The sequence below is a fragment of the Pistacia vera genome, unplaced genomic scaffold, assembly GCF_008641045.1.
Source record: "Pistacia vera cultivar Batoury unplaced genomic scaffold, PisVer_v2 Contig196, whole genome shotgun sequence".
NCBI lineage: Eukaryota > Viridiplantae > Streptophyta > Magnoliopsida > Sapindales > Anacardiaceae > Pistacia > Pistacia vera.
In genome coordinates this window covers 1,230,033-1,254,108 of record NW_022195997.1, presented here as the reverse complement: position 1 = coordinate 1,254,108, position 24,076 = coordinate 1,230,033, and the positions used below count along the sequence as shown (strand labels likewise).

General features: G+C 34.4%; 1 protein-coding gene across 1 annotated transcript; it reads right to left on the bottom strand.

Moving 5' to 3' along the window:
• Positions 1 to 1,200: 1,200 nt before the first annotated feature.
• On the bottom strand, positions 1,201 to 23,695 carry LOC116127955 (homeobox-leucine zipper protein ANTHOCYANINLESS 2-like). The gene is made up of 7 exons (XM_031413612.1): positions 22,919 to 23,695; positions 22,600 to 22,820; positions 22,369 to 22,486; positions 21,598 to 22,269; positions 21,339 to 21,440; positions 21,048 to 21,260; positions 1,201 to 1,365 (listed from the first exon to the last, which is right to left on the bottom strand). Exons 1-7 carry the CDS (start codon positions 23,054 to 23,056, stop codon positions 1,339 to 1,341), a joined length of 1,491 nt encoding a protein of 496 aa, XP_031269472.1. The 5' UTR covers positions 23,057 to 23,695; the 3' UTR covers positions 1,201 to 1,338.
• Positions 23,696 to 24,076: the final 381 nt, after the last annotated feature.

The window sequence follows — 24,076 nt, the reverse complement described above, 5'->3', positions numbered from 1 at the left end:
CTGTCTTGTTCTTCCCTCTATCAGACGACACATCACAACACCTTTACGAGCTAGCAAACTCCTGGTCCAGAGTCAATACCGAACCACTCACCCGCACAGTCCAGCAAAAACTTCCCCCCACAGGCGGTCGTTCTTGACTCGAAACCCCTCTCTCTGGAAAATTTCATCTCCAGCTCTTCGTTTCCATCATTCTATATATTCCTATACTTTCAGCATATATGATTTTGTTTTTTCAAAAACAAAAAAAAACAAAAACAAAAAACAGTAATATAGCTGTGCACACAGTTACCTATTTTCCCCAAGTTTATATTTTTGTAGGGCAGCTCTGCTTTTGAATTGTGCACGAGATTAGATTGTTAACCGTCTCAATGATCACAGTGAGTTTGGCGGTGGAAGGCTGTTCACCAAAATTTGAAATCCTACAGTAAGTAAGCATCCACCACTTCCAATACTATTACCCTCATTGTAGTTGCTTGACCCGCATGTCGAATCGACATCGGGAAGAATGGCAAATCCTGATGGCAAGTGCCACGCATGCGAATCCACCATCATTCACCATACCCATTGATGGTACATCGACGGTGCATACACTATAAGCGAGCCTGAGGCGTCATTCCATGTCTCTTGCAGTATTAGCATGTTGCTTTCACACATTCATGGACTGAAAAACCCAATCAAACAAAGACCAAACATGTTAAGCATAAAAAATAGAAGAATATATAATAATTGTTTATCAATTTATCAAATTTTTTTAATGACACTCACACTAGCACGAAGAGAGAAACGCAGTTGCCATGTCTGCCTGGCAATATGGACCATCTCTTGCATTGGCCCACCATTGATAAAAGTCCCCATCACTCCTCATTCGTTCATTGCGCATAAAATCAAACAACTCTGCCTTGTTGCTGGAATCCAAACAGAAGTTGCAGCACACAGCACAACACCAGGTGGCTCACCAGGATCGTTGATATTTTTTCGAGTCAACACCCATCCTCACTGATATTTCCAACACAGAGCTGTGCCCACCTGGTACACTTGAAGCACAAACCCCAGCACAAAAGTTATATGTCATGCGATGCGCCAGCTAGCATGCTTTTCCTACCATCGGATTTATCCCTGTGGCAGTATTAAATATTAGAAAACTGAAATTTACACAAATGTCGTATAAGAAAAATGGCTTAGCCTTAAAATGAACTGAATGATCTTGGCCAGGTAGGATAGATGACATGAGAATTGCAAAGCCTCACATTGCCTTTGTAGCGTCGCAAGCCACCTCTGTGCACCAAAGCCCATGCCGGAACTAAGTAATGGCTGGAGAGATGGTGAATGTACTCTCATCTATTCAGTATGCTCAATCCAAGTAACCTGATACCACATATTAACAGCTAAGTCGCTTCTAGTTAAAAGTAAAAAGTAAAAGAAGAAACATCTCCTACCGTACAACTACCAACCATGAATTTCTTCATAGTATGAAGAACACCTAATGTATTTTATTAGGGTGTTTTTTAATTAGAGAAAATTATCTTTCCGGAAGTTAGGATATCGCTATTTTGTGTTTTGTTTTCTTCATTACTTATTCAAAGTTTGAATTTGGATCTTGTTTGAACTTTGCTCCTATAACTAGGTTTTAAATTTTGGAGAACATAATTAGATAAGACAAAGAATGGAAATCATTGAATTGTTTTCTTCCCTCCTCACAAAATTTTCTCCTATATCTTTGAGTTTTTCTCTAGTTTCCATCTTGTTCCTCTTTTTTTTCACTACCTCATTTCACCCTCCTCCTTTTCTTCTTTTTTCATATTCGCCTATAATGCAATCATTCAAATTAAGGTCATCTGAGCATCAGTCATCTAAAATGAAAATAGCTAATTCTTATTGTGATCCATTATCGAAAAAAAAAAAAAGGGTTATATGATAAGTCAAGAAATACTATTGCCTCCTCAATCTTTGAAAAGGCTACATAAAATATTTTTGTTGGTAATAAGAGAGAAGGTTGGAAGGCAAAGATAGTATCAAGTTCATTAAAGGCTTAAACCTAGGCAGATAATAAATCCACAATATACCCATTATCTGCCAGCCAAAAGTAGCCCAGCTATTGCTCGGAGCATTTTGTAAGCTACTATAATATAGATAATAATCAGACATGGTTAGGAAATTTCTTCATCATCAAAACATTATCCAGTATCATGTGGAAAAAGTTATGTCCAACTGAAGGCACAAAAACTGCCACAAGAGACGGATGGAAGGATATATATCTAACTACAAAACTTGAATCAAATTTGTACTACTTATTAAAGAGTTGTAACTTAAAATCACATAAAACTCAAAGCCTCCTGTAGATTAGTAGTGCTATAGAGGTATAAGGAAAGGACAAATGCAAAGTCAGTATCGGCATGCCATGCTCACAAGATAGAAGAGAACTCTTGATATACACAATAGTGAAATAGAAGCATTCTAAATATTATATTATTCTATGGAAGGGAACCAAAGTGAAGAAAAAATCAGGGAGTTCGTAGCAAGATATAAAGTAGGGTCATTCTTAAGATTTGAAAAATATATTTTTAACAGTTTTAAGATATATAAAAGGGTGACACATCAAAATAAACAAAGTACCCTACGACATGGGTTGAAGAGTTCAACATAATGACTGGATCCAGGTCATTAAGTTCGGGGGCAATAAAGAAAGCTTATGTGAGAAGACGAGATAGGAATGAAAGATCAAATATATAAAATATTCAGAAAAGATTTGAGAATTCCAAAGTTAAAACTTCAATAAAGGTTACGAAAATAGTACATTCACAATGCAAGAATACATGTGTAGCTTTATGCAAATTTCAAAATTGATTACCCTTGATTTTCTCAATAAAATGTGAAATAGTAACAGACAAAAGCAACCTTAGTGTTGAAACTGAAGACTACTAAATTTTAAATCAAGGAAGACTTCTTCAGTAAATAATAATAAAGCTTCAGATTCTTAGGTAAAGTCTTACTATTTTTTAACAAGAGAATCATTTTAAAGAAAGTGTCTGTCGAGTAGTGTAGCAAATTAAATTATATGAAGAAAAGTCAATGCAGGTTTGGACTAGGAGTCCACCAGATGTAACTTCACATTGATATAATCTCAACCAAATCAATAATTACAGATATATCAACAATAGAAATGAAAGTCAATAAATTACGCAAAAACACTAAAGCATTCAAAATAGCCATTACCTTGGAATAATTATTCGGCATATCTTGCAAACACAGCAGAAGGAAGCCTTCGGCGGTCAAATATGGATCCCCGTTTGGACGTCTTGGTTTGTGTTGATAGACACATCAACAAGCCCAAACACCCTCAGCATGCTGCTTGCAGACCGGAGAAACTTCACTTGGGGACAGGAACTAGAGGTGAAAGTACTTGGAACTCAGAGCATCTACAAAGTATGAAATTCATCCTTAGGTTCATCAAAATTAGTAGCTAAAGAAACGGAAAAGATGCTTAGGAACAAACCACTTGCAGAGCACCATTTTGGTTCAGCCACACCGTGGAATCATATCAGTGGTGACAGCTCCAGAACATACATGGGAACGTATCTACCCATCGATTCTACACAAAGAAAAGTGATCAATCAATCATCTATACTGAACTTCAAGCTAAACACAAAAATCAACAAATAGAAACAATTTGCTGTGACTAAAAGCAGTGTCTAAAGAAAAACAAATATATTTACAATGGTACAAGGGGTTCAGATAGATACCGGTCCATTAAAGTCTCTACAAGAGCCAAGCTATTGACAATTACAATACCAGTTTCCCTTGAAGCCTCAGTCACAAAGCCATTTGGTTCAGGCCCATACTAGATGGAAATGTTCTCATATACTCTCCTGGTTCAGGACATCCCTCCCACCACATTTGACCCAAATAGGACTATCTGCCTGAGCCATCTAATCAACACATAGCTGCCAATGCAAGATCAACAAGCATATTCTCTCATATGGCATTTCATTTCCCATCATGCCTGCTATTGGTGGTTTCATAAAAGGCCCTCAAAAACTCATGTCCGTTAACATGGGGAACCTGGATACTTGGCAAGCCACCTAAACCATTTCTTCCCACGGCAAGTTCCAAACTGGAGTTTAAGAATTGGGGACAGGATTGGCCGAGGATGTAAGAGGCCTGCCCAGGAACTTGTAGCCAAGATGCAAATCCGACTCAATTCGTCCCGTAATCGAGCATTCTCATCCTAAGTTGCTGAGCTCATAATTGGCAACATTACGGCACAGCCGGACCACCACAATTGTTGACTACTGGATTTTTCACTGCTTCCTTCAACATATCATTCTCAGCTCTAAGCTTATATGTTCTTGCCGAAGCATTACATTCTCATGCCTTCCATTTGGGTCTGATAAAATAAAATAAAAATCAAAAAGATTGTAATCAATATGATGAAAAAGTTCAAATAAAAGATCAAAGAGTGAAAACTCTTCATCATTTTACCTTCACTGGGTTCTCCTATTCTGAAACCAGAACTTGATTTGCTGGTCTCTAAGTTAAGCCTTCTACTGAGTTCCAACTTTGTTTCTCATCGGGGTGAGGACACTCCTTAAAGAAACTGAAACACAACCAAACAAGAGAAAACGAATAACTCCAATCAACAAATAACCCGTCAATTAGAGAACGGAATATATAAAAAATATAAAAGAAGATGAAAAGAAGGCGTACGCTTCAAGTCTGTATTGATGATGGAGTGGTCCGTGAACTTTTTCTTCCTGGCGGTCCTCTTCATTGGCTCTGATCATCACCAGAGCACCACCTTCAATATTACTCCAGACCTGCTCTCGACTCATCCTCCTAATCCTTCCATATACTAGGATCAAATGTTCCCCATCAGATCCATTCAGCAAACCACCCATTATTTTTCTGCACAAACCATAAAAACAACACGGATGTTAGAAGAAAAAAAAACAAGATCAAAAAGTAACAACACCAATTGAAAAAAAAAAAAAAAGCTACAAGGAGAAGGAAAGGGGAAATTGAGCAATGGCATCAGTGGCATGTGTGACCGTGTGGAAGAAATTCAGCCTCAGTCTTTGCACCCATATCATCACTACTACCTCTAGGACTGTTGATTAAACCCCCAAAACCATGAAAATGGAAAAGTAGATACAACTTTTTATCTCTCCTGACAGGTGCTTTGTCTAGGTTCTTTGAAGTTGGCCACTATCACTTTCAAATAAATAAATAAAAAAACGTTAGATTTGTTGCTTTCTTGGTCTATCAAGTTTTGACCTTTAAGTTCTTCCCAGATTGGCAAAGAAACAAAGTTTATATATTATTTTTTCAATAGCGCCAAAATGAAAAAGCTGTCTCATTGTCAACGCCATGCACAACCGAACACATCTCTCACCTAGAAAACTCTATCGGACTCTTGAAAAATCAGTTTCAGATACAGAGAACGATAGAGGAAACATGCCAGAAATAGCCTTTTCAATCAAGCTTACACATCTCTTCTCAACCCAGAACGAGATAAAACCTCTTAAAACACCGAATAAGAAAGAAACCCTAATTTCCATCAACCTATTATCTAGAAGACAACAAGCTTGACCAATCGTTTGTCAGTTTTGAGAAAAAAGGGTCCAAAAAGGAGAAAACGGAAAGGGCTAAAAGGATGCATGGAAAAAGCAAACCAAACAAACAAAAAGTGAAAAATCTTCTCTCTCCCATTCACACGTGCACTTAAGACTTTTAAAATGTAACACAACCAAATCGCAAAAAGACCAGTTGACCTCTCTAGTCTTTCTCTCACTTTCACTCTCCCTTGAAATATCAGAGAGAAAGAAGGAGAAGTAAGAAAGAAAGTTGGATGGTAATAATCAAAACAAAACCAAACCCAGTACGGAGAAAAAGGTGTACCTTATATTTGACAGAAGGCAGGGGTCTTTCTGTATATTCAGTACACGGAGAAATAGAACAGATAAGATCTTCACTCTTACTGTTGGGATCTGTAGAAGAGTAAAGGACAGAAAATATATTATTATTATTAGCATAAATGTGTGTGATGAAATATATAAACAAATAAAATATGGTTTAGACTGGAGCTGACTTCAAATAATGGGAAATCAAAAATAAAAAAAAATCTATCAGTCAAAGGGTTCGTTACTTAAACTTATTAAAAAAATTAAACCTACTGTAATGAAAATGATCTCTTTCTCTATCACGTCTTCTTCAATGGCTTTCTTCTAAATTCTCCATTGCATGTACCACAAAACATGTAATAATATTTTTTTCCTTTGAAATCTGAATGAAATATCAATTATGGTATAAGAAGGTTATATAGAGAGAGAAAATATATGGGGGTCCACTTTCTCTTCTAAAATAGGTTTCGTGATGTCGCCCACGCGAGTACTGGCGCGTGCCTTTTCTCATTACTTTAGTTGGTTGTGGCATGTTGTTATTACCAATAAGTACACTCAACTCATCCAATTATGGTACCGCTTGTTTTTGTAAAATTTTATAATTTTCTTTTTAGGAAAAAAATTTCATAAATAAACTACAAATTATATTTAATAGGTAATTATATAATATGAATAATAATTTTAAAAATAATTTTATTCTTACAATACAAAACAACTAATTTCTTGTAAGGAAACCCCAGTTAGGACTTAGAAGCCAGCCAGGGTTAAAAAGGTAATTTAAGTTTGTTGTAATCTCCCGTAGAAAGTAAAAAGGGACATCACTCTTGTTTTTTCCTTACAAAAGTGGGTTGACTCTTGAATCTTGATTCTGTCACGCCCTCTGGTCCTATCACTATCTAAATTAAAATTAATTGTTATTTAGTCTTTTAATATTATTTAAAGTTTTGAACTTCCATTAAATTCACATTTATTTGATATGGATTCCCCAGATGTTCAACATTATGCTGCAGTTACATTTCATTTTTTTTTTTTAATATAAATATATTATCCTGCTAATTTATTTTGTTTGTTTTGTAGCCGTAATGAAACAACGAGGGTCCTCTTTGTAATTTTAAAAACCTTTTGAGTATACTTGTTTTGGTTTTTCCTTTTTACCCCCAAAATGAATTAACAAAACTTAAGCATTGTGATTACTAATTTATAAAAAAATATCGATGTTAATACTAAGAAAACCTTGTAATTATTGTTGGTGAAAATATATATATATATGGTTAACTCACTTTATAAAATGTCTCTATTTTGGTCCAAATTTTCGGTCTCAAAATTTGTATATACATAGTTATTCGTAATAAAAGATGGAAGATTCTTAAAATCTTAACATATCAACTTTGTTTTGGCATGATAGTAATTTAATAAAACAAGTATAGAGACTCTAACATATTGTATATCTTGACGTACACTCTAACGTCATTGATATGTATTCTGAATCATAATATATTCATGAATTTAAATTAGAGATTTGGAACAAAACATCATATGATTATCTTTTAACTACAAAATTCATACAAAACACTTACGTCATCAAGTATTTGAATTAAATCTACAATAAATTACAAATAATTTAAATTCATTCAATATTTGCATTATGATCATTCAAAGGAACTAGAATATAAGGAAGTCTCTTTCAATTATGATCATTCAAGGATAGAATATAAGAAGTCTCTTCAAATATTTCATTTCATAATCATAGACCTACAAAACTTTACATAAAGGCATATCATTTGGAATTTGAAAAATAAAAAAAATAAATTACGGTACCACGGCTTCATGGCATTCACGACGAGATTAACATACACTGAAACAACTATTTAACTTTCAATATCAATGACAATGTTTTGATACCCAGCTACCAGAAGGTTGAACAGGACTCGGGGCCTTGTCGGGCAGTTATCACTTTAACTATTACCTTAAACCTTAGAATTATGGATTGCGATCAGCGGCATAGACAAAATTATGTTGGGGCTTTTGAAGAGGATGCCAGTGAGTCCAAAGTAGTGAAGGGAGTGATTTCTGGGAGTGAATAACGAAAAGACAAAAATCAATCGGCAAAACAACGACATGTGTTGGCAATTGGGAGCGAACAAGATAGGGGGTGTGATGGGTTTTGGTCAAGAGCTGAGGGGAATGTTTTCGAGTTGATGGGAGTGTTGTCGTCGTCAGAAATAGCCATATTTTGCTGAGTTGTGAAGTTAGCAGTGGTGTTTGGGGTGTTTTTGCAAGATTTAAAACTTATAGACATATAGTAATTTTTAGAATTTCAAACCTTTGAACACAGTTTGACTGACCCCACTGTCACCCGGTGCCGTATTTGTGGGTTCATCTAATTAAAACATGATCAATATCTCTATATCAATTTCCATTAATATTAATAGTTATCAACACTACCACCATTTATGGATTCACGAAAATTGATATATGATTCAATGAAGAATGCTTTACCATTAACCATGCACAAGTATTTTTCTTTTTAATGTCAAATACATCTCTCCTCCCAAGGTTCTTCAATTTCCTTTTTCCCCCTTAATTATATAGGGCCATTATGGAATCCGTTATCAATTTACATATATTTTTAAATTATTCTAAACCATTTAATGTTCATTGTTATTGTTCTGTCTATGGGTGTAGATGTCTTTTTGTAAAATATGGGAGGTAAAAGTAATTGCCTTTCTTTTATATTTCCTATGCATCATGACACATTTTCCACATGTAGAGGGTAATATGGTTAAAAAGAGCTTGCATGTCATTACATTTTTTTCCCATAAGTTGTATTGTTTTAATTAAATTTTTACTCACACATGCAACATAATGTTCATTCAATGAAGTAAATTTTTCTTTTTTTCTTATAAAATTTTAAAATAATATTTTATGAATTGATTAAACATATTTATTGTCGAGATCAATGTAACTCATTATATAAACATTAAAAAAAGCACAATTTAAATATAATTTTGTTTGCGAAAAAGATCGCTAGCCAAAATTGGTTAAAGAGCTTAGAGTATGTCTCCACATATGGATGTATTGAGCTCTGGAACGGAAATAGACCAAGAAAGCACGAACAATCAACGAATGTCTCTGGACACAACGTTTGGTGAATGGGAAGGAAGCCATTAATGAATCATCCCTTCGCTAGCAAGACCATTTTACCATGTGTAGCTGCCTACCCGATCGGTGGTAAAACACCAAGCAAGCTCCACTTGCTTTCATGAGTGAAGTCAACAAAAACCCTGTCAAGCACTAATGTCAAGGGAAAAGCCTATCATCACCATCATTTTGCCGTGAGGTGCATGTGAGCCTTGGGCCATTAGACCATGACGACCGATTGGTTACACTATCATCAACACACCCCGAGTGTCATATAAATAGAAGGCTGCCGAATTAAAAAAAAGTTAGACAAGAAAGAAGGGAGAGTGAAGAGGAAAGAAGGCATGGAAACGCTTAGGAGAACCTTTAGACCTAGTGAGAAAATCAATCCATTTTTGTTCATCTGTGTCATATATGAATGGATGTAATGGAGTAGGCTTTGTTTGTTTTCCGGCCAAACCACTTTAAAAGGTCTTGTTCTTCCTATTTTCGGGACATCTGTCTCTATCTCACCCACTCATGCATAGACAATTTTCTTCATTGCACCCGGAGTTACGCACCCATTCTAGGTTCTATCGAGTCAACCGAAATCTCGATGATGTGGATCTTGCATCGAATTTGGTCGGTGTAGATTTTCGCATCAACAAATTTAAAATATTTAAAATATTAATCAATACTAGTTTAAAATTTGTTTCAAAACTTCTATGAAAAAAGATGGGCCCTTAAATTGTTTCTTAAAGAGGGTAGATTCAACCTTTTTTTATTTTAAAAAAAAAGTTAAAGTAAAATTAATTTAACTTTGAAAATGGCACAACTTATAAGATGTCAAAAATAAAATTCATAGATTTAGTGGTTAAAACTTCTGTCAAAATTATTATTAAAATATCTGATCTTTTATAAAGAATGTAAAAGGATCAAGAACCCAACATATTACAAAAGTTTGATACAATTTTTTAGATTTTAAATTAAAATTAAATCTAGAATTACTTTTATATGAATTTACTTTTATGTAATTTTTTAGATTTTAAATATAATTACTCCTGCTAATTTTATTTTGTCTGATTTTTGTATGTAATGAAACAACGAGGTCCTCTTGTAATTATAAAAAATATTTGGAGTATACTTGTTTTGGTTTTTTCCTTTTACCCCCAACAATTGAATCAACATACCATTAAGCATTGGGATTACAATGAAGTGTTAAGGGTAAAATCTGTGTTAACGTTAATTAAGAAAACCTTGTAATTATTGTTGGTGAATATATATATATATATATATATATGGTTTAATCATTTTCATAAATTGTCTCTATTGGTTTAATTTTTGGGACCTCAAAATTTGTATATACAATTATTCATATAAAAGATGGAGATTCTTAAATCTTGCAACATATCAACTTTGTTTTGGCATGATAGTAATTGAAATAACAAGTATAGAGACTCTAACATTATTGTATATACTGTGACGTACACTCTAACGTCACTGCATATGTACTCTGATGTCATAGTATATTCATGAATTTAAATTAGAGATTTGGAAAAAGAACAGAACATCACATGATTATGTTTTTAACTACAAAATTTCACAACAAAACACTTACGTCATTATTGATATATAAATCTGCACCAACCAGATAACTCCGATTGACCCTGTCGGAACCGAAATGATGTGCGCGTGATTTAATAAAAATCAGCAATGAACAAAAAGGAAAGAGTCATAAATAAGAACACAAGACAATTTTTAAAGTGGTTCGACAAGTTACAACTTGAGTCTACGTCCACTGTTCTTTGTATTTGCTCTGAGAGCTTATAATAGTAATTCTAGGAATATCTTCCTCATCATTTGAGGGGGTTTATATACAAAGTTTGTACAAAGGAAAAAGCAAAATTAAAGAGATTACAATTAAATTGAAATGCAATTCCGATATTCTCGCGATTGGGCGTTGTGATTGCGCAAAGATTGCTGTCAATCTGATCATTCTCGAGATATCTAGGATCTGAAGTTATCTGGAAATTGGTTGAATAATCATTCGGATTGTTCACGGCTAGCTTGTGTTGGGTCGAGCTATATCTCGACGAGCTTGGTGCAAAAATCACACATAACATTTATGATTTAAATCCACAATAAATTACAAATAATTTAAATTCATTAAATATTTGTCATTATGATCATTCAAAGGGAACTAGAATATAAGGAAGTTTTTTTCAAATATTTTCATTTCATTATAATCATTTGTGACCGTCCTACAAAATTTAACATAAAGTCATGTCATTTGGAATTGAAAAAAAAATCAAATTACGGTACCCAAGGCTTTATGGCATTCACGATGAGATTAAAATAACATTGATACAACTATTTAACTTGTCGAATATCAATATCAGTGTTTTGATACCCGACCTAGCCTGGCCGATTAAACCAGTTGAGTCGAGACTCGACCTGGGACCTTCGTCGGGTGGGTTATCACTTTCATCTATTCACCCTAATCCTAGAATTATGGACGGCGATTTGCGAACATATGACGACAATTATGTAGGAGCTTTTGGAGAGGGAGTTTTGGTGAGTCCAAAGGTGGTGAAGGGAGTGATTTCCAGTGAGTGAATTGACCAAAAAACGCAAAAATCAATTGGCCAAAACAGTGGCTTGCTGCCGACAATTGGTAGAATGAACGGGAGAGGGGTGATTGGTCTAGAGGTTAAGGGGCGTGTTTTCATGGCGATGGATAGTGTTGTCATTGCCGGATATAGGCCCTATTTAGCATGGTTTGTAGATGCCAACAGTGGTGTTTGGGGTATTTTTGCAAGATTTCAAACTTGTAGGGACTTATATGATTGTTAGAGATATTTTTGTTGAATTTCAAACCTTTGGATATAGGTTTGACCCGTCTGTCAAACCGATTCAATCGATCAACCCAGAACTCGACCACTTTGCCGGGTTTCACCATGGATTGGTTATTAAAACATTGATCAATATCACTATACCCATTTTTGCTTAACATTAGTACGTTATCAACGCCACCACCATTTCTGGACTCGCAAAAAATTGATATATGATTCAATGAAGCACGCTTTATCATTAACCATGCACTTATTTTTCTTTTTAATGTCAAATACAAGCATGTCCTCCCAAGGTTCTTCAATTTCCTTTTTTTTTATCTTAATTTATTTATAGGGCAATTATGGAGTCTCGTATATCAATTTACATGTTATTTTTAAATTATCTAAACCATTTAATGTTTGTTGTTATTTTTATAGTCTAAGGGTGTAGATGTCTTTTTGTAAAATATTGGGGAGGTAAAAGTAATTGACCTTTTCTTTTATTATTTCATGTGCATCATGAATATATTTTCCACATTGTAGGAGTAATATCGTTAAAAAGAGATTGCATGTCATTACATTTTTTCCCCATAAGTTTGTATTGTTTTAATTAAATGGGTTTTCTTTTACTCCACACATGCGAACATAATGTTCATTCAATGAAGTTATTATTTTTCTCTTTTTCTCTTATACAAATTTTTAAATAATATTTTCGTGATTTGATTAACATAATTTTATTTGTCAAGATCAATGTAACTCATATAATTTATATACATAAAAAAATAACACAATTTAAATATGATTTTGTTGTGCGGAAAAGATCACCAACCAGAAACTGGTTAAAGAGCTCAGAGTACGTCTCCACATATGGATGGTATTGATCCCGGGAATGGAAATAGGCCAAGAAAGCACGAGCAATCGACGAATGTCTGTGGACATAATATTTGGCGAACTGGGCAAGGAGGCCCATTATATGAATCATCCTTTCGCTCAGCAAGACCACTTTACCATGTGTATGATGCCTACCCCGATCGGTGGCAAACAACCAAGCAAGCTTTACGTGCCTTTTATGTAGCGAAGTCAACATAAAGCTTGTCAAGCCCCTAATGTTAGGGGGGAATACCCATCATCACCATCATTTTGCCGTTATGGTGCATGCGAGCCTTTGGCTGCCGTTTAGATCGTATCGACCTAATTGACGTAATTGTCATCACCACACCCTCAAAGCGTCGTATAAATAGAAAGGCTGGCCAAATAAATAGAGATAGATAACAAGGAAAGGAGAGTGACGAAGAAATAAGTCATGGAAATGCTTTGAAAGATCCTCTAGACCGAGTGAGAAAATTCAATCCATTGTTGTTCAATTTGTCACTGCTTCCTTCAACATATCATTTCAGCTCTAAGCTTATCATGTTCTTGCCGAAGCATTACATTCCATGCCTTTCCATTTGGGTCTGATAAAATAAAATAAAAATAATATGATTGTAATCAATTTATGATGAAAAAGTTCAAATAAAAGACAAAGAGTGAAACATCTTCATCCATTTTACCTTCATCTGGGTTTCTCTATCTGAAAACAGAACTTGATTTGCTTGGTCTCTAAGTTAGCCTTCTACTGAGTTCCAACCTTTGTTTCTCATCGGGGTGGGGACACTCCTTAAAGAAACTGAAACACAACCAAAAAGGAGAAAACGAAACTCCAATCAACAAATAACCCGTCAATTAGGAACGGAATATATAAAAAATATAAAGAAGAGATGAAAAAAGGCGTACGCTTCAAGCTCTGTATTTGATTGGAGTGTGCCTGTGATAATTTTCTTCCTTGGCGGTCCTCTTCATTGGCTTCTTGATCATCACCAGATGCACCACCTTCAATATTATCACTTCCAGACCTGCTCTCGTACTCATCCTCCCTAATCCTTCCCACTATACTAGGATCAAAATGTTCCCCCATCAGATCCATCTCAGCAACACCACCCATTCTATTTTTCTGCACCAAACCCATAAAAAACAACACGGATGTTAGAAGAAAAAAAAACAGATCAAAAGTAACAACACAATTGAAAAAAAAAAAAAAAGCATACAAGGAGAGAGAAAGGGGAAATTGAGCAATGGCATCAGTTGGCATGTTGTGACCGTGTGGAAGAAATTCAGCCCAGTCTTTTACCCATATCATCACTACTACCTCTAGGACTGTTGATTAAACCCCAAAACTCATGAAAATGAAAGAAAGATAGATACAACTTTTTTATCTCTCCTGACAGGTGCTTTGTCTAGGTTCTTTGAAGTTGGCCACTATCACTTTCAAATAAATAAATAAAAAAACGTTAGATTTTGTTGCTCTTTCTGGTCTATCAAGTTTGACTTAAGTTCTTCCCAGATTGCGAAAGAACAAAAGTTTTATATATATTTTTTTCAATAGCGCCAAAATGAAAAAGCTGTCTCATTGTCAACGCCCATGCACAACCGAACACATCTCTCACTAAAAACTCTATCGACTCTTGAAAAATCAGTTTCAGATACAGAGAACGATAGAGGAAACATGCCAAGAAATAGCCTTTTCAATTCACAGCTTACACATCTCTTTCTCAACCCAGAACGAGATAAAACCTCTTAAAACAACGAATAAGAAAGAAACCCTAATCTTCCATCAACCTATTATCTAGAAGACAACAAGCTTGACCAATCGTTTGTCAGTTTTGAGAAAAAAGGGTCCAAAAAGGAGAAAACGGAAAGGGCTTAAAAGGATGCATGGAAAAAGCAACCAACAAACAAAAGCTGAAACTTATCTCTCTCTCTCCCATTCACACTGTGCACTTAAAGACTTTTAAAAGTAACACCAACCAAATCGCCAAAAAGACCCAGTTGACTCTCTCTAGTCTTTCTCTCACTTTCACTCTCCCTTGAAATTCAGAGAGAAAGAAGGAGAAGTAAGAAAGAAAGTTGGATGGTATAATCAAAACAAAACCAAACCAGTACGGAGAAAAAGGTGTACCTTTATAATTTGACCGAAGGCAGGGGTCTTTCGTATATTCAGTACACGGAGAAATAGATACAGATAAGATCTTCACTCTACTGTTGGGATCTGTAGAAGAGTAAAGGACAGAATATATATATTATTATGCATAAATGTGTGTGATGAAATTATAAACAAATAAAATATGGTTTAGACTGGAGCTGACTTCAAATAATGGGAAACTCAAAATAAAATAAAAAATCTATCGTCAAATGGGTTCTTGTTACTTAAACTTTATTAAAAAAAATAAACCTACTGTAATGAAAATGATCTCTTTTCTCTATCACTGTCTTCTTCAATGGCTTCCTTCTTCTAATTCTCCATGCATGTACCATCAAAAAATGTAATAATATTTTTTTTCCTTTGAAATCTGAATGAAATATCAATTATGGTATAAGAAGAGTTATATAGAGAGAGAAAATATATGGGGTCCACTTTCTCTTCTAAAATAAGGTTTCGTGATGTCCGCCCACGCGAGTACTGGCGCGTGCCTTTTCTCATACTTTAGTTGGTTGTGGCATGTTGTTATTACCAATAAGTACACTCAACTCATCCAATTATGGTACACGCTTGTTTTTGGTAAAATTTTATAATTTTCTTTTTAGGAAACAATTCATAATAAAACTACACTATTTATTTAATAGGTAATTATATAATATGAATAATTAATTTTAAAAATAATTTTATTCTTACAATACAAAAAACAACTAATTTCTTGTAAGGAAACCCAGTTGACAGAAGCCAGCCAGGGTTAAAAAGGTAATTAAAGTTTGTTGTAATCCCGTAGAAAGAAAAGGGACATCACTCTTGTTTTTTTCCTTACAAAAGTGGGTTGACTCTTGAATCTTGATTCTGTCACGCCTCGTGTCCCTATCACTTATCTAAATTTAAAATAATTGTATTTAGTCTTTTTAATATTTATTTAAAGTTTCTCTGAACTTCCATTAAATTTTCATCATTTATTTGATATGGATTCCCCACAGATGTTACAACTATATGCTGCAGTACATTTCATTTTTTTTTTTTTAAATATAAATATATTACTCCTGCTAATTTTATTTGTCTGTTTGAGCACGTAATGAACAACGAGGGTCCTCTTTGTAATTTTAAAAACTTTTGAGTATAATTGTTTTGGTTTTTCTTTTTTACCCCAAAATGAATTAACAAACCTAAGCATTGTGTTACTAATTTATAAAAAAATATCGATGTAATACTAAGAAAACCTTGTAATTATTGTTGGTGAAAATATATATATATATGGTTTAACTCACTTTATAAAATTGTCTCTATTTTGGTCCAAATTTTCGGATCTCAAAATTTGTATATCAGTTAGTTCGTAATAAAAGATGGAAGATTCTTAAAATCTTAAACATATCAACTTTGTTTTGGATGATAGTAATTTAAATAACAAGTATAGAGACTCTACATTATTGTATATACTTGACGTACACTCTAACGTCATTGTATAGTATTTTGAATCATAATATATTCTGAATTTAAATTAGAGATTTGAACAAAAACATCATATGATATCTTTTAACTACAAAATCATAAAAAAACACTTACGTCATCAAGTATTATGAATTTAAAATTACAATAAATTACAAATAATTTAAATCATTCATGTCATTATGATCATTCAAAGGAACTAGAATATAAGGAAGTCTCTTTCAATATGATCATTCAAAGGAACTAGATATAGAAGTCTTTCAAATATTTCATTTCATTATAATCATATGACTACAAAACTTTACATAAAGTCATATCATTTGGAATTTGAAAAAACAAAAATCAAATTACGGGACCCAGGCTCATGGCATTCACGACGAGATTAACATACACTGAAACAACTATTTAACTTTCAATATCAATGACAATGTTTTGATACCCAGGCTACAGAAGGTTGAACAGGACTCGGGGCCTTCGTCGGGCATTATCACTTTAACTATTACCTTAAACCTTAGAATTATGGATGCGATCAGCGAGCATAGACAAATATGTTGGGGCTTTTGAAGAGGAAGTGCCAGTGAGTCCAAAAGTAGTGAAGGGAGTGATTTCTGGAGAGTGAATCAACGAAAGACAAAAAAATTCGGTCAAAACAACGACATGTTGTTGGCAATTGGCAGAGCGAACAGATAGGGTTGTGATGGGTTTGGTCAAGAGCTGAGGGAATGTTTCGAGTGATGGGAGTGTTGTCGTCGTCAGAAATAGCCATTTTTGCCTGAGTTGTGACGTTAGCAGTGGTGTTTGGGGTGTTTTTGCAAGATTTAAAACTTATAGACTTATAGTAATTTTTAGAATTTCAAACCTTTGACACTAGTTTGACTGACCGTAACCCGGACCCGTCCTTGTGGGTTTATCTCGAGTCATTATTAAAACATTGATCAATATCTCTATACAATTTCCCTTATTAATACGTTATCAACACACCCACCATTTAGATTCAAGAAATTGATATAGATTCAATGAAGAATGCTTTACCATTAACCATGCACAAGTTTTTCTTTTAATGTCAAATACAACATCTCCTCCCAAGGTTCTTCAATTTCCTTTTTTCCCCCTTAATTATTTATAGGGCAATTATGGAATCTCGTATATCAATTTACATATTATTTTTAAATTTCTAAACCATTTAATGTTCATTGTTATTGTTCTGTCTATGGGTGTAGATGTCTTTTTGTAAAATATGGGAGGTAAAAGTAATTGACCTTTCTTTTATTATTTCCTATGCATCATGGACACATTTTCCACGATGTAGGGTAATATGGTTAAAAAGAGCTTGCATGTCATTACATTTTTTTCCCCATGTTTGTATTGTTAATTAAATTCTTTTACTCCACACATGCAAACATAATGTTCATTCAATGAAGTAATTATTTTTCTCTTTTTCTTATATAAATTTAAAATATATTTTATGAATTGATTAAATATTTATTTGTCGAGATCAATGTAACTCATATAATTTAATACATAAAAAAAGCACAATTTAAATATAATTTTGTTGTGCGGAAAAGATCGCTAGCCAAATTGGTTAAAGAGCTTAGAGTATGTCTCCACATATTATGTATTGAGCTCTGGAACGGAAATAGGCCAGAAAGCACGAACAATCAACGAATGTCCTTGGACACAACGTTTGTGAACTGGGAAGGAAGCCCATTATATGAATCATCCCTTCGTAGCAAGACCATTTTACCAGTGTACGTGCCTACCCGACGGTGGTAAACCACCAAGCAAGCTCCACTTGCCTTTCATGCAGTGAAGTCAACAAAAACCCTGTCAAGCACTAATGTCAAGGGAAAAGCCTATCATCCCCATCATTTTGCCGTTGAGGTGCATGTGAGCCTTGGCGCCATTTAGACCATGACGACCGATTGGTTTACCTATCATCAACACACCCCCAGAGTGTCATATAAAATAGAAGGCTGCCGAATTAAAAAAAGTTAGACAAGAAGAAGGGAGAGTGAAGAGGAAAGAAGCATGGAAACGCTTAGGAGAACCTTTAGACCTAGTGAGAAAATTCAATCCATTTTTGTTCAATCTGTGTTCATATATGAATGGAATTAATGGATGTAGCTTGTTTGTTTTCCGGCCAAACCACTTTAAAAGGTTTGTTCTTCCTATTTTCGGGACATCTGTCTCTATCTCACCCACTCATGCATAGACATATTTTTCTTCATTGACCCCGGAGTTACGCACCCATCTTCTAGGTTCTATCGAGTCAACCGAATATCTTCGATTGATGGGATCGTCATCGATATTCTGGTCGGTGTAGATTTTGCATCAACAAATTTTAACTATTTAAATATATTAATCATATACTAGTTTAAAATTTGTTTCAAAACTTCTATAAAAAAGATGGCCCTTAAATTGTTTCTATAAAAGGGTAGATTCAACCATTTTTTTATTTTAAAAAAATTGGCTAAAAGTAAAATTAATTAACTTTGAAAATGGCACAAATTAAAGAGTGTCAAAACATAAAATTCATAGATTTAGTGGGTTAAAATTCTGTCAAAATTATTATTAAAATATCTGATCTTTTTATAAAGAATGTAAAAGGATCAAGAACCCAACATATTTACAAATAGTTTGATACAATTTTTTAGATTTTAAATAAATAAATCTAGAATTTACTTATAATAGAATTTACTTTTATGTAATTTTTTTAGATTTTAAATATATATTCTCCTGCTAATTTATTTTGTCTGATTTTTTGTATGTAATGAAACAACGAGGTCCTCTGTATATTATAAAAAATCATTTGGAGTATACTTGTTTTGGTTTTTTCCCTTTTTACCCCCAACAATTGAATCAACATACCATTAAGCATTGTGATTACTAATGAAGTGTAAAAGGGTAAATATCTGTGTTAACGAGTATATAAGAAAACCTTGTAATTATTGTTGGTGAATATATATATATATATATATATGGTTAAATCATTTTCATAAAATTGTCTCTATTTGGTTAAATTTTTGGACCTCAAAATTTGTATATACAATTATTCATAATAAAAGATGGAAGATTCTTAAAATCTTGAACATATCAACTTGTTTTGGCATGATAGTAATTGAAATAACAAGTTAGAGACTCTAACATTATTGTATATACTGTGACGTACACTCTAACGTCACTGCATATGTACTCTGATGTCATAGTATATTCTGATTTAAATTAGAGATTTGGAAGAACAGAACATCAACTGATTATTTTAACTACAAAATTTCACAACAAACACTTACGTCATTATTGATATATAAATCTGCACAACAGATAATCCGATTGACCCTGTCGGAACCGAAATGATGTGCGCGTGATTTAATAAAAAAAAAAAAGGGTTATATGATAAGTCAAGAAATATCTATTGCCTCCTCAATTATCTTTGAAAAGGCTACATAAAATATTTTTGATTGGTAATCAAGAGAGAAGGTAGGAAGGCAAAGATAGTACTCAAGTTCATTAAAGAGCTTAAACCTAGGCAAGGATAATTAAATCCACAATTATACCCCATTATCTGCCAGCCAAAAGTAGCCCAGCTTATTGCTCGGAGCATTGCTAAGCTACTATAATATAGATAATAATCAGACAGTGGTTAGGAAATTTCTTCATCATCAAAACATTATCCAGTATCATGTGGAAAAAGTTATGTCCAACTGAAGGCACAAAAACTGCCACAAGAGACAGGAATGGAAGGATATATATCTAACTACAAAACTTGAATCAAATTTGTACTACTTATTAAAGAGTTTTAACTTAACAATCACATAAAACTCAAAGCCCTTGTAGATTAGTAGTGCTATATAGAGGTATAAGGAAAGGACAAAATGCGAAGTCAAAGTATCGGCAAGCCATGCTCACAAGATAGAAGAGAACTCTTGATATACACAATAGTGAAATAGAAGCATTCTAAATATTATTATTATTCTATGGAAGGGAACCAAAGTGAAGTAAAAAATCAGGGAGTTCAGGTGAGCAAGATATAAAGTAGGGTCATTCTTAAGATTTGAAAAGAATATTTTTAACAGTTTTAAGATATATAAAAGGGTGACACATCAAAATAAACAAAGTACCATACGACATGGGTTGAAGAGTTACAACATAATGACTGGATCCAGGTCATTAAGTCTCGGGGGCAATAAAGAAAGCTTATGTGAGAAGACGAGATAGGAATAGAAAGATCAAATATATAAAATATTCAGAAAAGATTTGAGAATTCCAAAGTTAAAACTTCATATAAAGGTTACGAAAATAGTACATTCACAATGCAAGAATACATGTGTAGCTTTATGCAAATTTCAAAATCTGATTACCCTTGATTTTCTCAATAAAATGTGTAAATAGATACAGACAAGAAGCAACCTTAGTGTTGAAACTGAAGACTATCTAATATTTAAATCAAGGAAGCATCTTCTTCAGTAAAATAATAATAAAGCTTCAGATTCTTAGGTAAAGTCTTACTATTTTTTAACAAGAGAAATCATTTTAAAGAAAGTGTCTGTCGAGTAGTGTAAGCAAATTAAATTATATGAAGCACAAGTCAATGCAGGTTTGGACTAGGAGTCCACAAGAATGTAACTTCACATTGATATAATCTCAACCAAACTCAATAATTACAGATATATCAACAATAGAAATGAAAGCTCAATAAATTACGCAAACAACTAAAGCATTCAAAATAGCCATTACCTTGGAATAATTATTCGGCATATCTTGCACAACACAGCCAGAAGGAAGCCTTCGGCAGGTCAAATATGGATCCCCGTTTGGACCGTCTTGGTTTGTGTTGATAGACACATCAACCACAGCCCAAACACCCTCAGCATGCTGCTTGCAGAACCGGAGAAACTTCACTTGGCGGACAGGAACTAGAGGTGAAAGTACTTGGAACTCAGCAAGCATCTACAAAGTATGAAATTCATCCTTAGGTTCATCAAAATTAGTAGCTAAAGAAACGGAAAAGATTGCTTAGGAACAAACCACTTGCAGAGCACCATTTTTGGTTCCAGCCACACCGCTGGAAATCATATCAGTGGTGACAGCTCCAGAAATCATACATGGGAACGTATCTACCCATCGATTCTACACAAAGAAAAGTGATCAATCAATCATCTATATACTGAACTTCAAGCTAAACACAACAAATCAACAAATAGAAACAATTTGCTGTGACTAAAAGCAGTGTCTAAAGAAAAAACAAATATTATTTACAATGGTACAAGGGGTTCAGATAGCATACCGCGTCCATTAAAGTCTCTACAAGAGCCAAGCTATTGACAATTACAATACCAGTTTCCCTTGAAGCCTCAGTCACAAAGCCATTTGGTTTCAGGCCCATACTAGATGGAAATGTTCTCATATACTCCTCCTGGTTCAGGACATCCCTTCCCCCATCCACACTTTTGACCCAAATAGGACTATCTGCCTGAGCCATCTTAATCAATTCATCCATAGCTGCCAATGCAAGATCAACAAGCATATTTCTCTCATATGGCATTTCATTTCCCATCATGCCTGCTATTGGTGGTTTCATAAAAGGCCCTTCAAAAAACTCATGTCCTGTTAACATCGGGGAACCTGGAATACTTGGCAAGCCACCTAAACCATTTCTTCCCACGGCAAGTTCCAAACTGGAGTTTAAGAATTGAGGGACAGGATTGGCCGAGGATGTAAGAGGCCTGCCCAGGAACTTGTTAGCCAAGATGCAAATCCGACCCAATTCGTCCCGTAATCGAGCATTCTCAATCCTAAGTTGCTGCAGCTCATAATTGGACACATTACCAGGCACAGCCGGACCACCACAATTGTTGCATACTGGATTTTTCACTGCTTCCTTCAACATATCATTCTCAGCTCTAAGCTTATCATGTTCTTGCCGAAGCATTACATTCTCATGCCTTTCCATTTGGGTCTGATAAAATAAAATAAAAATCAATAATGATTGTAATCAATTTATGATGAAAAAGTTCAAATAAAAGATCAAAGAGTGAAACATCTTCATCCATTTTACCTTCATCTGGGTTCTCCTATTCTGAAACCAGAACTTGATTTGCTTGGTCTCTAAGTTAAGCCTTCTACTGAGTTCCAACCTTTGTTTCTCATCGGGGTGAGGACACTCCTTAAAGAAACTGAAACACAACCAAAAAGGAGAAAACGAATAACTCCAATCAACAAATTAACCCGTCAATTAGAGAACGGAATATATACAAAAAATATAAAAGAAGATGACAAAAAGGCGTACGCTTCAAGCTCTTGTATTTGATATGGAGTGTGCCTGTGATACTTTTTCTTCCTTGGCGGTCCCTCTTCATTGGCTTCTTGATCATCACCAGATGCACCACCTTCAATATTATCACTTCCAGACCTGCTCTCGTACTCATCCTCCCTAATCCTTCCCACTATACTAGGATCAAAATGTTCCCCCATCAGATCCATCTCAGCAACACCACCCATTCTATTTTTCTGCACCAAACCCATAAAAAACAACACGGATGTTAGAAGAAAAAAAAAACAAGATCAAAAAGTAACAACACCAATTAAAAAAAAAAAAAAAAGCATACAACGGAGAGAGAAAGGGGAAATTGAGCAATGGCATCAGTTGGCATGTTGTGACCGTGTGGAAGAAATTCAGCCCCAGTCTTTGCACCCATATCATCACTACTACCTCTAGGACTGTTGATTAAACCCCCAAAACTCATGAAAATGGAAAAGATAGATTACAACTTTTTTATCTCTCCCTGACAGAGTGCTTTGTCTAGGTTCTTTGAAGTTGGCCACTATCACTTTCAAATAAATAAATTAAAAAAACGATTAGATTTTGTTGCTCTTTCTGGTCTATCAAGTTTTGACCTTTAAGTTCTTCCCAGATTGCGCAAAGAATACAAAGTTTTATATATATTTTTTTCAATAGCGCCAAAATGAAAAAGCTGTCTCATTGTCAACGCCCATGCACAACCGAACACACTCTCTCACCCTAGAAAACTCTATCGGACTCTTGAAAAATCAGTTTCAGATACAGAGAACGATACGAGGAAACATGCCAAGAAATAGCCTTTTCAATTCACAGCTTACACATCTCTTTCTCAACCCAGAACGAGATAAAACCTCTTAAAACACCGAATAAGAAAGAAACCCTAATCTTCCATCAACCTATTATCTAGACAGACAACAAGCTTGACCAATCGTTTGTCAGTTTTGAGAAAAAAGGGTCCAAAAAGGAGAAAACGGAAAGGGCTTAAAAGGATGCATGGAAAAAGCAAACCAAACAAACAAAAAGCTGAAACTTTATATCTCTCTCTCTCTCCCCATTCACACTGTGCACTTAAAGACTTTTAAAATGTAACACCAACCAAATCGCCAAAAAGACCCAGTTGACCTCTCTCAGTCTTTCTCTCACTTTCACTCTCCCTTGAAATATCAGAGAGAAAGAAGGAGAAGTAAGAAAGAAAGTTGGATGGTAATAATCAAAACAAAACCAAACCCAGTACGGAGAAAAAGGTGTACCTTTATAATTTGACAGAAGGCAGGGGTCTTTCTGTATATTCAGTACACGGAGAAATAGATACAGATAAGATCTTCACTCTTACTGTTGGGATCTGTAGAAGAGTAAAGGACAGAAATTATATTATTATTATTAGGCATAAATGTGTGTGATGAAATATATAAACAAATAAAATATGGTTTAGACTGGAGCTGACTTCAAATAAATGGGAAACTCA